The sequence below is a fragment of the Salvelinus fontinalis genome, chromosome 35, assembly GCF_029448725.1.
Source record: "Salvelinus fontinalis isolate EN_2023a chromosome 35, ASM2944872v1, whole genome shotgun sequence".
Classification (NCBI taxonomy): Eukaryota; Metazoa; Chordata; class Actinopteri; order Salmoniformes; family Salmonidae; genus Salvelinus; species Salvelinus fontinalis.
This window is the reverse complement of record NC_074699.1, coordinates 2,974,983-2,989,052: the sequence shown is the minus strand read 5'-3', so window position 1 is coordinate 2,989,052 and position 14,070 is coordinate 2,974,983. Positions and strand designations below refer to the sequence as shown.

The 14,070-nt window shown below is 41.3% G+C and overlaps 1 protein-coding gene across 10 annotated transcripts in view; it reads left to right on the top strand.

The window, feature by feature from the left end:
- Positions 1 to 14,070, top strand: part of LOC129834232 (muscarinic acetylcholine receptor M4-like) — a 184,079-nt gene that overhangs the window by 70,334 nt on the left and 99,675 nt on the right. For all 10 annotated transcript variants that reach the window (XM_055899003.1, XM_055899004.1, XM_055899005.1 and 7 more), the window contains 3 exons: positions 1,722 to 1,832; positions 11,469 to 11,657; positions 13,241 to 13,395. In XM_055899003.1, the coding sequence (XP_055754978.1) occupies positions 1,722 to 1,832; positions 11,469 to 11,657; positions 13,241 to 13,395 (455 nt within the window). The remainder of the gene's footprint in view (positions 1 to 1,721; positions 1,833 to 11,468; positions 11,658 to 13,240; positions 13,396 to 14,070) is intronic.

Sequence of the window (14,070 nt, the reverse complement as noted above, 5' to 3'; positions counted from 1 at the left end):
TTAAATAGACTCGACCAGAAACATTTACACCTCTGGTCGACAGTATGTTGTTTACTGAGAAAAAGGAAAAATCCTGGTACTGGACCACTGCGGTTTTCCCTATTGTTGGATGACAGCTCAACAAAGGCTTGACAGAATTCCAAAACTGTAAAATAGAAAACACTTTTTTCCCATAACCTAATATAGGTATTATAGAAATGTGTCGTGGCTTTACTTGCATTAATCTGATGATTGTTATTTATCTAATCAACTAACTATGTTTCATTGTTACCTGATTTAAATGAATCATGTAACAATTAACTCATTAGGAATTTGGGGCACCACGAGAGCGGTTGTTTAAAGAGTTACCATCTCCCGAATATAACGCTAAAGGACTTTACCTATCACATCCATAAAACAGTCAACATATTAATCATAACCTTGTATCATATCATCATTCTGAACAGTCATAGCCTCCTGCATCTGCAAAAACCACAGCCTTACTTATGATTCAGTACTACACAAATTGGTTAAATTATTTATTTACTAGCTAACTAAATGATAACACAGCATAAACATACACACTTAATACATTAGAAAAAGGTCCCTAGTGGACTGACACAATATTGCGGCGTGTTATTAAAGAGATCGGGAGGTAGAGAAAGAGATCGGGAGGTCGAGAGAGAGAGGGACAGAGACATAATACTTTGGTACATTTAGAAACTACTCACACAGTAATCATACTTTGCAGACGAACCTCCACCTGTTTGGAGTGAGAAATCATGAATGTATTTACGTGTAAATGTCTTTGTCCGTCATATAGTCCTGAACAGAACTACAGAGTTGATTCCCCTTCCGTTTGCTCCTAGAGCTGCTTATTTGAAGATAGTCTAGCCAGCCGTGTCGATGGTTCTCAAGGTTGATGAGTGTAGTAGAATACGACGCTTTGAAAAGTAGTAGAATGGTCCCACTTAAATTCGCTTTTCTAGAGACTTTACTTAGGACAGCTAATCCGCTGTCATTGTCCGGGAGGGGACGTTATCGTCTCTACCTCGTTTTGAGATTTCAGAGTTCGAACCACTTTGGACGTGAGCTGCAGCTCGACGCCTTTCTGGTCTAAATGTTAATTTATTTACCAATCCTTTTATACACTCTGGTCGAAAGGGACAGTTCCGTCAGGCTGACACGCTCTCTGACCTCACTAGCTGTGGCTACTTGCTGTGCAAAGTTTATAGAAAAAAAATGTCTCTGCTGGCTCCTAAAATCATATTCATATCTTAGCAAAAATACTTTCATCATATTCCATATTTCATACACAATGTAGAGGATGGAGATTTCAAGTTATAATATTTCTTTTATAACATTTTTTTATGACAACACAAAATAACAACCCATATGACATTATTATTCTTTAGATCGTTTCTGACCATCCCCCACATTCTATGTTAGAAATATTGTTCCAGTATTCACTTTAGAATGTATTCGTTTCAGCAGGAAACTGTCTGTGTAGATAAAGGAACATTCCTGTGTGAATTTGGAGAGGAATGTTCTCTCTCCTTGATTTACAACAGGGTGTGAACTGTCAACCCCACACCAGTTCCCTCCTACCCCCCTCTGTGGGTGAGAGAGGGTCTGGTTGAAGTCATCCACTACCAAGCTGTCCTGACCTATTTGGATCCTCACAGGACAGTCATGACAAGTGATTTGTGCATTTTTTTTGTTTCTCTGTTTTCTTCTCCTAGGTGCGGTTATTGGTGACGGTCAGTCAGCTGTGGCCAGTAACATCGCCAACACTACCTACCGCCTCCAGTGGTGGGACTTCACCAAGTACGACCTACCTGAAATCAGCAACTGTGAGTGGACCAACATTGTTGAAGTTGTCGATTGGTTGGGATGGCGATTTGTTTGGGTGGAACAAGAAACTTAGGTCTACTCATAAAGATATGCCCTACCTTTCTTTCCATCTTTCATTCCTATGTGGAGATTGTTTCAGATCCAAGCCCAGCACTGACTGCTATTCTGTAATGCTTTCTCTCTCTGTCCATCTTGCCCGCCACTGGTCTTAATGGTCTGGTTCATTTCACAGTACTAACCCTGCAGGACCATGCTGAGTGCATTCTACTTTTGTCCCATACTTAAGGGTATGGGAGATTCAGTGGCTCTGTTTATCATCAGGCTCACATAGTGTCATGGTCGGGTTATTACTCTGCTTCAGGCCAGGTTATTCCTGACATCAGGTCAAAGACAGAGAGCAGAGGCCCGCTGCTCAGAACACCACCTGTAAATATAAAACCCCACTGAGTTATTCTGCTCTAATGCATTCAGTGCCCAATCAAGCACCTTTTCTGGGTTTCGTTTTCTTTAACATTCTGTGTTTGAGGGTTTTGTTGACAAGCTAATATTTGAAAGGTTGTAATATGTTATGTAACCGTGTCTATTTTAAGTATTTTTTTTGCCGAAGCCATCGGCAGTTACTGTAGTGTACTCCTAGCGGTTCAGCGCATCATTATACCCATTACCTACAATAGACATTGGGGAAGAACATCATCCTGAAACTAAACCATTACTTTTATAGAGGATTTCACTTCTAATTCACCTCTGCACGTACCAAAGGTCTGTAACTTTTGAGTGTTTGGTCCCCATGCTAATTGTCCAAACTTGGGCAATGTTAAAAGATTGTTCATTTGGGAGTAATCAAATAAGAATCGAAGAAACAGGAAACTTATACCAGAATATAGGAAGCGGAAGCCTATGGTATTCCCTAGACCGACCAGGGTTCATCAACTACATTTTTTTTCTTGAGCAGATAATCAGTGGGCTTGAACATAATTTGTAGACTGCAAATAAATTGTTGCCTGCAAATTGACCGCAAGAAGCCCAAACATATGATATTTGACTAAATAATAATAATTTCAAACCTTGCTTACACGATCACATATACAGAGCCTTTAGAAAGTATTCATGCCCCTTCACTTATTCCAAATGTCGTCATTACAACTTGAATTCAACATCGATTAAATATTATTTTCAATTATCACCCATCTACACATAATACCCCATAATGACAAAGTGAAAACATGTTTTTAGAAATGTTTGCAAATGTATTGAAAATGAAGTACAGAAATATCTGATTTACATAAGTATTCACACCACTGAGTCAGTACTTTGTAGAGGCACTTTTGGCAGCGATTACAGAGTCTTTCTGGCAACTCCAGTGTAGATTTGGCCTTGTGTTTTAGGTTATTGTCCTTCTGAAAGGTGAATTCATCTTCCAGTGTCTGGTGGAAAGCAGACTGAAGCAGGTTTTCCTCTAGGATTTTGCCTGTGCTTAACTCTGTTTCTGTTTTATCCTGAAAAACTCCCCAGTCCTTAATGATGTCAAGCATACCCATAACATGATGCAGCCAACACTATGATTGAAAATATGGAGAGTGGTACTCGGTAATGTGTTGTATTGGATTTGCCCCAAACATAACGCTTAGTATTCTGGACAAAAAGTGAATTGCTTTGCCACATTTTTTGCAGTATTGCTTTAGTGCCTTGTTGCAAACAGGATGCATGTTTTGGAGTATTTGTGTTATTTACATGCTTTCTTCTTTTCACTCTGTCAATTAGTTTAGTATTGTGGAGTAACTACAATGTTGTTGCTCCATCCTCACTTTTCTCCTATCATAGCCATTAAACTCTGTAACTGTTTTAAAGTCACTATTGGCCTAATGGTGAAATCCCTGAGCTTTTTCTTTCCTCTTTGGCAACTGAGTTAGGAAGGACACCTGTATCTTTATAGTGACTGGGTGTATTGATACACCATCCAAAGTGTAATTAATAACTTCACCATGCTCAAAGGGATATACATAATAAAATACATGTAATCTACCAATAGATTGATTGCGAGGCATTGGAAAACCTCACTTGCCTTTGTGGTTGAATCTGTGTTTGTACTTCATTGCTCGACTGAGGGGCCTTACAGATAATTGTATGTGTGGGGTACAGAGATGAGGTAATCATTCAAAAATCATGGTAAAAATTATTATTGTCACAGTGACCTTGCAAATGTTTACTTCTGAATTTATTTAGGCTTGCAATAACAAAGGGGTTGAATACTTATTGACTCAAGACAATTCAGCTTTTCATTTTTAATTTGTAAAAATTTCAAAAAACATAATTCCACTTTGATGATATGGGGTTTTATGTGAAGGCCTGTAACAACAAAATGTGGAAAACGTCAAGGTGTGAACATTTTCTGAAGGCACTGTATCTTTCTCTATTATGTGTGGGAATACTTTGGAACAGATTTCCTAAATTAAAATCACTTGGAGCTGATTTGCTGGTGTTTTTACGGTCTTATGTCCCAAAAAAAAAAGGAAAATAAAGTATATTTATTTTTGCTAAAAAACTTGGGGGACCATATAAAGTCACCCGCGAGCCTGCTAGTTGGGGAACCCTGCCCTTATTTTTAGTTTTTTTTACCCAACAATATACCTCAGGTTGGTGAGATGTTACTCACCCACTCCCAGCAATGTGATTTTAGAAATGTCCATAGGGGAAGTATGGAGGGGGGGTGTATCCATAGGGGGACTAGCAGGGGTGAGGGGGGAGCAGATAGCTGACTAGTGGTGGCTAATCTGCTGCCTGATGGTCTGAGGTAGAAACTATTTGCCAATCTTCCAGTTTTTGCCATGACGCTTCTGCGTTGTCTGAGGGATTGAAGCAGGGAGAGCAGGGCGTGGCTGGGGTCCTTGATGATCTTCTTGGCCTTCCTGTGAAACCTGGTGTTGTAGGTTTCCTGTAGGGCAAGCAGTGTGCACCCAATGGTGTGTTCGGCCGCACATATCACCCTCTGAAGAGCCTTGCGGTCCGCGGCAGTGTAGTTGCCATTCCAGACTGTGATGCATCCTTACAGTATGCTCTCGATCGTGCTCTTGTAGAACCCTTTGAGGGCCCTCAGGGACAGACCGAATTTCTACACATGCATGGGTTGAAGAGTCGCTGTCGTGCCTTCACCACGGTGTCCGTTTGGTTAGATCATTTCAGCTTGTCTGATATGTGTACGCCGAGAAATGTGAAGTTACTGACCGTCTCCACCGTGGCCCCATTGATGAGGTTTGGGGTGTGTCAAGCATGGGCACAACGTCGTCAGAGTACCTACCTCCTCCCTGTAAGCTGTCACGTCATTGTTGTAAATCAGGCCCGTCAGGAAGTCCAGGATCCAGTTGAAAAGGGAGGAGTTCGTGCCCAGGGCCATGAACCCTGTAATGAGCTTATGGTATTGACATCTATGGTATTGACATCTAATCTGAAAAGTTAATTTTAATACTGATGTGTTATAGAATTGAAACAGGGATGCCCTGAACTGAAGTCAAGAGCTAAAACGTGTAAAATTAAAACAATATTGAATTAATCTGACCTATGCATTTGTAACAAAAGCGCAACACTTATATTATGGAAAAAAGACTAGGTAAATCACCGGAATGAATGTAAATAATTTAAAAGCAATAATGATAACTTTGCCTCCTGATAAGAACTTCATTTCAGAACGCTAGTACAGCAGATGTTCCCTGTTCCTCCTCTCTGTGAGAGTAAGTTGTGAACTCAATGTGGTGTATATGGCTCTCCACTAAGCTCCACTGACAGACTGGGCTGTGGGCCCTCTCCGGAATGCTGCTCATATATAATTGATGTGGGTGGTGCCTGTAACAATGAACTGTAACAGCTGTTTGGGAAAGAGGAAGAGATGCGTTAACCAGTGTGTGTGTGTGTGTGTGTGTGTGTGTGTGTGTGTGTGTGTGTGTGTGTGTGTGGAGCTTCTCAGCAATGATTAAAGCAGAGGGTCTGAAATACAATCACAGTCAATGCATATGGCTCTCCCCATCTTGATCTCGAAGTTCTTGCCAAATGCAGACTGGCTGATATGCTAATTAGAGGTCGACCGATTAATTGGAATGGCCGATTAATTAGGGCCGATTTCCAGTTTTCATAACGATCGGTAATCTGTATTTTTGGACACCTTTATTTAACTAGGCAAGTCAGTTAAGAACACATTCTTATTTTCAATGACGGCCTAGGAACGGTGAGTTAACTGCCTTGTTCAGGGGCAGAGTGACAGATTTTTACCTTGTCAGCTCGGGGATTCGTTTTTGCAATCTTCCGGTTACTAGTCCAACGCTCTAACCACCTGCCTTACATTGCACTCCACGAGGAGCCTGCGTGGCAGGCTGACTACCTATTACGTGAGGGCAGCAAGAAGCCAAGGTAAGTTGCTAGCTAGCATTAAACTTATCTTATAAAAAACAATCAATCTTAACATAATCACTAGTTAACTTCACATGGTTGATGATATTACTAGTTTATCTAGCGTGTCCTGCATTGCATATAATCGATGCGCCTACTTCGACAAACGGTGATGATTTAACAAGCGCATATGAGAAAAAAGCACTGTCGTTGCACCAATGTACCTAACCATAAACATCAATGCCTTTCTTTAAAATCAATACACGAGTATATATTTTTAAACCTTCATATTTCAACAAATGTATTTATTGGCTTTTAATTTATTTTATCGGCCAAAAGACGGCATTTACCGGCTGACAGAAACCCTGCCGGGACGATACCAGTATCGCAACACTCTATAGTATCTTGGCAAGGAAAAAAACACTAAGCGAATTTAACTTCTTTCGGAAAACAGGCCTAATGTTGTCATTGATTCATTTCCCCAAGCTATTAGGACACAATATTTTACAAACAGCAGGCTTTTAAAGGACCAAAGAGTTTGGTCTGCTTCAGTGTTTTCATTTTTGCCCTTGAAAAAATATTGCAATACTCCTATCGTCACAGAGCTAGTTCACATGCTAAGAAGTATTTTCACTCTTGGAGAGTAATTGGTGGTTACAAGCAGATTGCATAAGTGTGGAACCATGCCGATATCGTGAAACATTTTCAAAGGCCCCACTCTCTCTTCTCTTGCTAAATTTAATTGGTTGTTGGAACAGTGCATTCACATCAATAGCACTCGTAGAAAGCTAGCCATACATATTCTTACAAAAAGTGTAAAACCAATGTGTCCTCAGATGTCTTGTAGAGCGGTGGGGGCATGGAGGAAGTGGGATAGTAAACTCCCAAGGAAGGGATTACATTGCCCATCCTCCAATTTTGTTATTTTCCCCCATTAATGTGACATTTGGGGTGGAAGAGGTGGCACGTTTCTTCACTGTTACAGCTTAAGTGCCATATTCTATTCCAGTGCCATTTCTATCACACAGTTGGTACCAGACATGCTTTTCATGCAGTGTTATAACTTTGTTTTGCCAATCCAACCCGTGTATATACAATTGAAGTCGGAGGTTTACATACACTTAAGTTGAAGTCATTAAAACTCGTTTTTCAACCACTACACAAATTTCTTGTTAACAAACTATAGTTTTGGCAAGTCGGTCAGGACATCTACTTTGTGCGTGACACAAGTAACTTTTCCAACAATTGTTTACAGACGGATTATTTCACTTATAACTCACTGTATCACAATTCCAGTGGGTCAGAAGTTTACATACACTGAGTTGACTGTGCCTTTAAACAGCTTGGAACATTCCAGAAAATTATGTCATGGCTTTAGAAGCTTCTGATAGGCTAATTGACACAATTTGAGTCAATTGGAGGTATACCTGTGGATGTATTTCAAGGCCTTCCTTCAAACTCAGTGCCTCTTTGCTTGACATCATGGGAAAATCAAAAGAAATCAGCCAAGACCTCAGAAACAAATTGTAGACCTCCACAAGTCTGGTTCATCCTTGGGAGCAATTTCCAAACGCCTGAAGGTACCACGTTCATCTGTACAAACAACAGTATGCAAGTATAAACACCATGGGACCATGCAGCCGTCATACCGCTCAGGAAGGAGACGCGTTCTGTCTCCTAGAGATGAACGTACTTTGGTGTGAAAAGTGCAAATCAATCCCAGAACAACAGCAAAGGACCTTTTGAAGATGCTGGAGGAAACAGGTACAAAAGTATCTATATCCACAGTAAAACGAGTCCTATATCGACAACCTGAAAGGCTGCTCAGCAAGGAAGGAGCCACTGCTCCAAAACCGCCATAAAAAAGCCAGACTACGGTTTGCAACTGCACATGGGGACAAAGATCACACTTTTTGGAGAAATGTCCTCTGGTCTGATGAAACAAAAATAAACCTGTTTGGCCATAATGACCATTGTTATGTTTGGAGGAAAAATGGGGAGGCTTGCAAGCCAAAGAACACCATCCCAACCATGAAGCAAGGGGGTGGCAGCATCATGTTGTGGGGGTGCTTTTGCTGCAGGAGGGACTGGTGCACTTCACAAAATAGATGACAACATGTTGAAGCAACATCTCAAGACATCAGTCAGGAAGTTAAAGCTTGTTTGCAAATGGGTCTTCCAAATGGACAATGACTCCAAGCATGCTTCCAAAGTAGTGGAAAATTGGCTCAAGGACAACAAAGTCAAGGAATTGGAGTGGCCATCACAAAGCCCTGACCTCAATCCTATAGAAAATTTGGGAGCATAACTGAAAAAGCGTGTGTGAGCAAGGAGGCCAACAAACCTGACTCAGTTACACCAGCTCTGTCAGGAGGAATGGGCCAAAATTCACCCAACTTATTGTGGGAAGCTTGTGGAAGGCTTCCAAAAACGATGACGCAAGTTAAACCATTGAAAGGCAATGCTACCAAATACTAATTGAGAGCATGTAAACTTCTGACCCACTGGGAATGTGATGCAAGAAATAAAAGCTGAAATAAATCATTCTCTCTACTATTATTCTGACATTTCACATTCTTAAAATAAAGTGGTGATCCTAACTGACCTAAAACAGGGAATTTTTACTAGGATTAAATGTCAGGAATTGTGAAAAACTGAGTTAAAATGTATTTGGCTAAGGTGTATGTAAACTTCCGACTTCAACTGTATGCCTGCTGGGGGAGTAGAGATCACAAGCCAGCATCCTCAAAAAAACTCAACTGAATGGCCAGGAAGCTCCCATCTTCTCCTCCCAGAACTGTTCTAGATTAGGAAACATAAGGGTGGGGGCACAAAAGTTGCTCTCCTCTCATCCCGATTTAGTCAGAGCTTTGCACCATTACTGGCAGAATATCCTGCCTGTGAGGGGCTGAAGGGGAAAGCTAATTTGTAGTGCGAAAAACTGCCCGATAATGTTTGGAGAGAGGGTGAGGGAGCAAGAGGAAGCTTGCAGAGGGGCATCCTCTGTCCTCAACGAAAAGGAGATTTTAAACAAACCTGTCTGGGAGTTGAATAAGGAGAGTGTTTGAAATGGTATGGCCATATCCTGAACGAGCGCTGTCGATTTGATCGATGACAGGATATGACACAAGAGAGTGTCTTTTTTTTTAAACCCAGGTCAGCTATAATATTCACTAAGCCTAGAACAGTTTACCAAACAATGCCACGGTTCCCTCACCAGACAAAGCCATCCGTCCTGTGGATGTTTGCCACATCTCATCCCTGTGGCTTAGTAGAGACTGTTCTCTTAAAATGCAAATCACAGTATGTTGGCAGCAATGGCAGGAAGCTGTGCCAATTTTATTGCTGATAGGCTTTGAGGTTTAATTTCGCAGTAAATAAATTGTATTAGTTTAGCATTTGAATGTGAAGGCGTTTTCCGTGACAATAAAGGATCCCTTTTCGTTTCGACAATCATCCACTTATCCCACATTCTGTGTAGGAGACAAACAAATACATCTTACGCAACACAAATCATTTTGATTATTGTTGCTTAAGATTGTTGTTTGTCAGAAAGGCCAGCCATTAATTTTAATTAGGCTACTTAACAGTAAGGGAAAATGTAATAATGGTTTCTTGCTCCAGTAATATGGTTACTCCACTTACATGAATGTGTTTAGCTGTTGTTGATATTGTTGTTGCTAAAACAATGTCATGCTTGGGCAGTCTAAGTCATTGGAATTGTACTGCTTTTTGGCAGTATTTTTTTTGGCAGTTGTTTTTGATGTGGTTTTTAAATATACTCTACATGTTCTAATTTATACGGAGCCGCAGGAGATAACTGAAATCTAGAACCGTGTAGACACGTGTTATCTGGAGGCTAGTGAACTTTCTCAACATTGTAACTGACAACTGTGCTCAACTCTCTCAGTTACTCATACATTGCATACAGTGTACCCTATACAAGTTTAGTGTATTTGTTTGTGAAAGCACACGCTGCTGCTTCACTAGGCATGCGTGGCATGCCCACTCTGTCCATTTAGCTGTGCTAGATGGATTGAGCTCATAAAGCTGTCACAGCTTTATAGCTGTCACAGCCCTCAAGGCCCCGGCCCTACATTGTTAATACTTCACTGGTTTACTTAATTATCATGGCCCAGCTTAAATATTCCCCACAAGCAGCTGTGATCACCCCGTGTAGGGGCATACACTATGCACGCTGTCCACCCCTCCCTCACCACATCCCTCACCAGCCATCACAATGGTCCTCACTGGTTCCATGACAGACATTCTTGGGCTAGGTTATTGGAAGGAGAGCTCTGCTCCCTCAACCAAGGTGTAGGCAGGCAATGACCAGCTAGAGGAACTGGAGCATGGTCTGCTAACAGCTAACTGATGATATCCCTCTAGTCCCTGCTGTATGTGACCCATTTGTTCGCTTTGGCACAGCTTGCCATAAGGGTACCCTTTCTTTGTAAAAGAAACACTAACCGTTTTATACTCTTATTTGGGACCCTTAGCTTTTAGGAGAGCTGTTTTTTCTTGTTGATGTTGAATGGCTGATACAATCTAAATTGCATGACATTGCCAATGTGCTTGTGGATAGTTTCCCCTCGGAAAATGGAATGCATTTTATTTAGCCGATTTCCATCAATACATCAGGTTGTCAGTATAGTCATTAACAGTATTACTTCCCTTCTCCTTACAGTATCTTGGAGGGGAGTTATGTGTTAATATAGCCGCCGCTCTCAGCCTTCTTTGAGAAATGACTTAATCATGTTTTGGATTGTTGTCTCCTCCAGGGAGACGGGAAGGGATGATGCCGGGTGTTGGAATGGAACATTAAGATCAATGCCAAAATAAATATTCAATGCCTTTTTCAAGTCTAACTTTCGGTAAATATTTTTGAACAGACTGAAATTAGCATTTGTTTTCTTAGCAATGCTGTCTGGAAGTTTATTGGAAATGGGAACTATTCTTTCTTTTTTAAAGCAATTTACTATGTCAATGCAATATGGACTAGTTTAGGACTTATTTGAGTGTGAATAATATGACCAGTATTGTTAACAAACATTTATCCCCGCTGTCTGAGAGCAACAAAATATGATTGAATGCTAATGTCAAACCTTTCTTCTCTTTGCATTCTCCCTTCAAACTTCTGAGACATTCACCTGTTTTACAACATGCCCTCTTTGTATAGTCGATGTGCACCAGACATGTACACAGTGGGAGATGTGTGAAACTGAACGCTCACATCTGTCTTGTCACCTCCACTGCAGCCTCTGTCAACGTGCTGGTGCAGAACTGCAAGATCTACAATGACGCCAGCTGTGACATCTCTGCAGACGGGCAGCTCCTGGCTGTGTTCATACCCAGCAGTCAGCGGGGCTTCCCAGACGAGGGCATCCTGGCCATCTACTCTCTGGCGCCTCACAACCTGGGAGAGATGCTCTACTCCAAGAGATTCGGTGAGTCATTGTCTCTATTAAGCACGTGTGTCAAACTCATTCTACGAAGGGCCGAGTGTCTGCGGGGTTTTTTCTCCTCCCTTGTACTTGATTGAAATTGAAGCAAAAAAAACAGTATTCAAATAACCGTGCCAATCCCTAGTAATGGGGCCGCTATGTTTTTGAATTGTAACTTTGGTGATAGAGGCACCAAATTGCACAGACAACTAGAAAAAACGGTGTTTTAAAAAGATTTGTAGATACTGGGCCATCACAGAATTTCCGCATTAACCCCATAGAAGCCTTTTTCCAATATGGCAGCCAAACAACTTAATGGGGTCTTATTGGACAATTTCACATGACCATACATGTATGAAATATAATTGTAGTAAGCCCAAAAATACCCCCCCCCATCCTCCGCCCCCCCGGGCACATGGACTTTAAGGAGTTCTTCGAAATATATATTCTGTGCTGTCATATCAATCTTACAGATTGAATCTTTAAAGTCCCATTTTGAGCTCCCGAGTGGCGTTGTGGTCTAGGGCACTGCATCTCCGTGCTTGAGGCGTCACTACAGACCCTGGTTCGTTTCCAGGCTGTATCACAACCGGCCGTGATTGGGAATCCCATAGGGCGGCGCACAATTGGCCCAGCGTCGTCCGGATTAGGGTTTGGCCGGTGCAGGCTGTCATTGTAAATAAGAATTAGTTCTTAACGGACTTGCCTAGTTAAATAAAGGTCAAATTAAAAAAAATGTAAATATATATTTCAGCAGTATTGTGTAAATTGTAATCTATTAATGAAGGCGTATTAAGCAGGAAGATTGAAAAAGGCAAATTTAAAGCTTTAATCTAAGCAACAGATTTTTGGTGGTAAGTAGATATGGGAATGTGGGAGGCCTACTTAATTAGTTTAGCCATAAATTCAAAGCAAATTATTTAGAGCAGGTCTGGACCCAAAATTGCTGTGAACACAGTAATTCACAGTTAATCTACTCTTGCGAGCAGTACAAACACGTACCAATCATAAAGACTAGGCAATAGCTTAATCAAGTACACAAATATACCTTTTAGATTTTTAGCAGGTGCAGGCTGCATTCAACAGGGAGGGACTCTCCATTTTGGATATAATCCAGATTCCTAACTGGATAATATCATCGGTTTCCAAATGGTTGCCTTTAATGAGAGCGGTTGTTTTACCGTATGTTTCTCAAGTGGGAACAAACATTCATCTGTCGTCAAAAACCATTAAAACCATTCATTAAGAAATACTTCACTGGTTTGTTAGGAAATTAAACATGACTTGCAGTAGCCTGCTTGTACAGTAACAGGCATCTAAGGCATCAGAGAAGGCAGGAGATTTTAATTTAATGGTTCCTGTTGTCTGTTATTTATAGCTGCTTAGTCAATAGAGACACTCAGAATGCAATCCCAATTATATATAAAGCAATTTACAGTATGGAGTGTTTCAGTCAGAATGTAAATACTGCTTTTAGGCCCTCAAGTAAAACCATGACAAAAGGTGTTCAATATTTGCTTTAAGTGTATATGCCAAACCCATCCATGCTCAACAGAAAGTAGCCTAACCATCTCTTCTTTGTCTAGGTCCTAATGCCATTTCTGTCAGCCTGTCCCCAATGGGCCACTACGTGATGGTGGGCTTGGCCTCTCGTAGGATCCTGCTCCATCACAACACAGACCACATGGTAGCGCAAGTGTTACGCCTGCAGCAGCCCCATGGTGGAGAGACTTCCATGAGGGTGAGTTTGGCCAACGTTAACCCCTTGGAATTTCAGGAACAATAAGGTATTATGCCATTTATTTGCGCTTTCATCAATGCATCTTGATTCAGGTTGATTTGCATTGAACCTGAAAATGCCCGCAAGAACCTAGACCCAAATCATCTGTAAGCATCTTCAGGGTGACAGTAACCAAATGAAACCTCCCAAATCTGGAGGTAAAGAACATTGTAAATGATGAGCTTCTTCTGGCTGGCAAAGAGTATGACTCTTTATAAATAGCTACTTTAACGCCATCATTTGGGGGAGATGAACAATAGATTTCCCCCCCATTATCTCTAACCAACTGAGGAGGAACGTGAGACAGACATTACAATTCAGTACAGCACAGTAGCTGAAAAATACCCTCCCAGCTCCAGCCCTCTCACAATGGCCAGCCAGATTAGCAACCCCAAATAATCGAACCAGTGCTGGCAGAGCCTGCATTGACTCTACTTCAACTGGATTCTGAAGGTACCAAATATCTTTATTTGCAACAAGATGGGGGTAGAAAATGGGCTTACAATCAGAGCATTTTCACATGCCTCCAGGTGCTGGCTCTAGCCTTTTACATTCCAGCAGTGCAAAGTGAGCTAGTGTAATTGAGAAACTTCTGTGGCTAGACCCCAAGTAGAATCATGGTTATGCACATCTCAT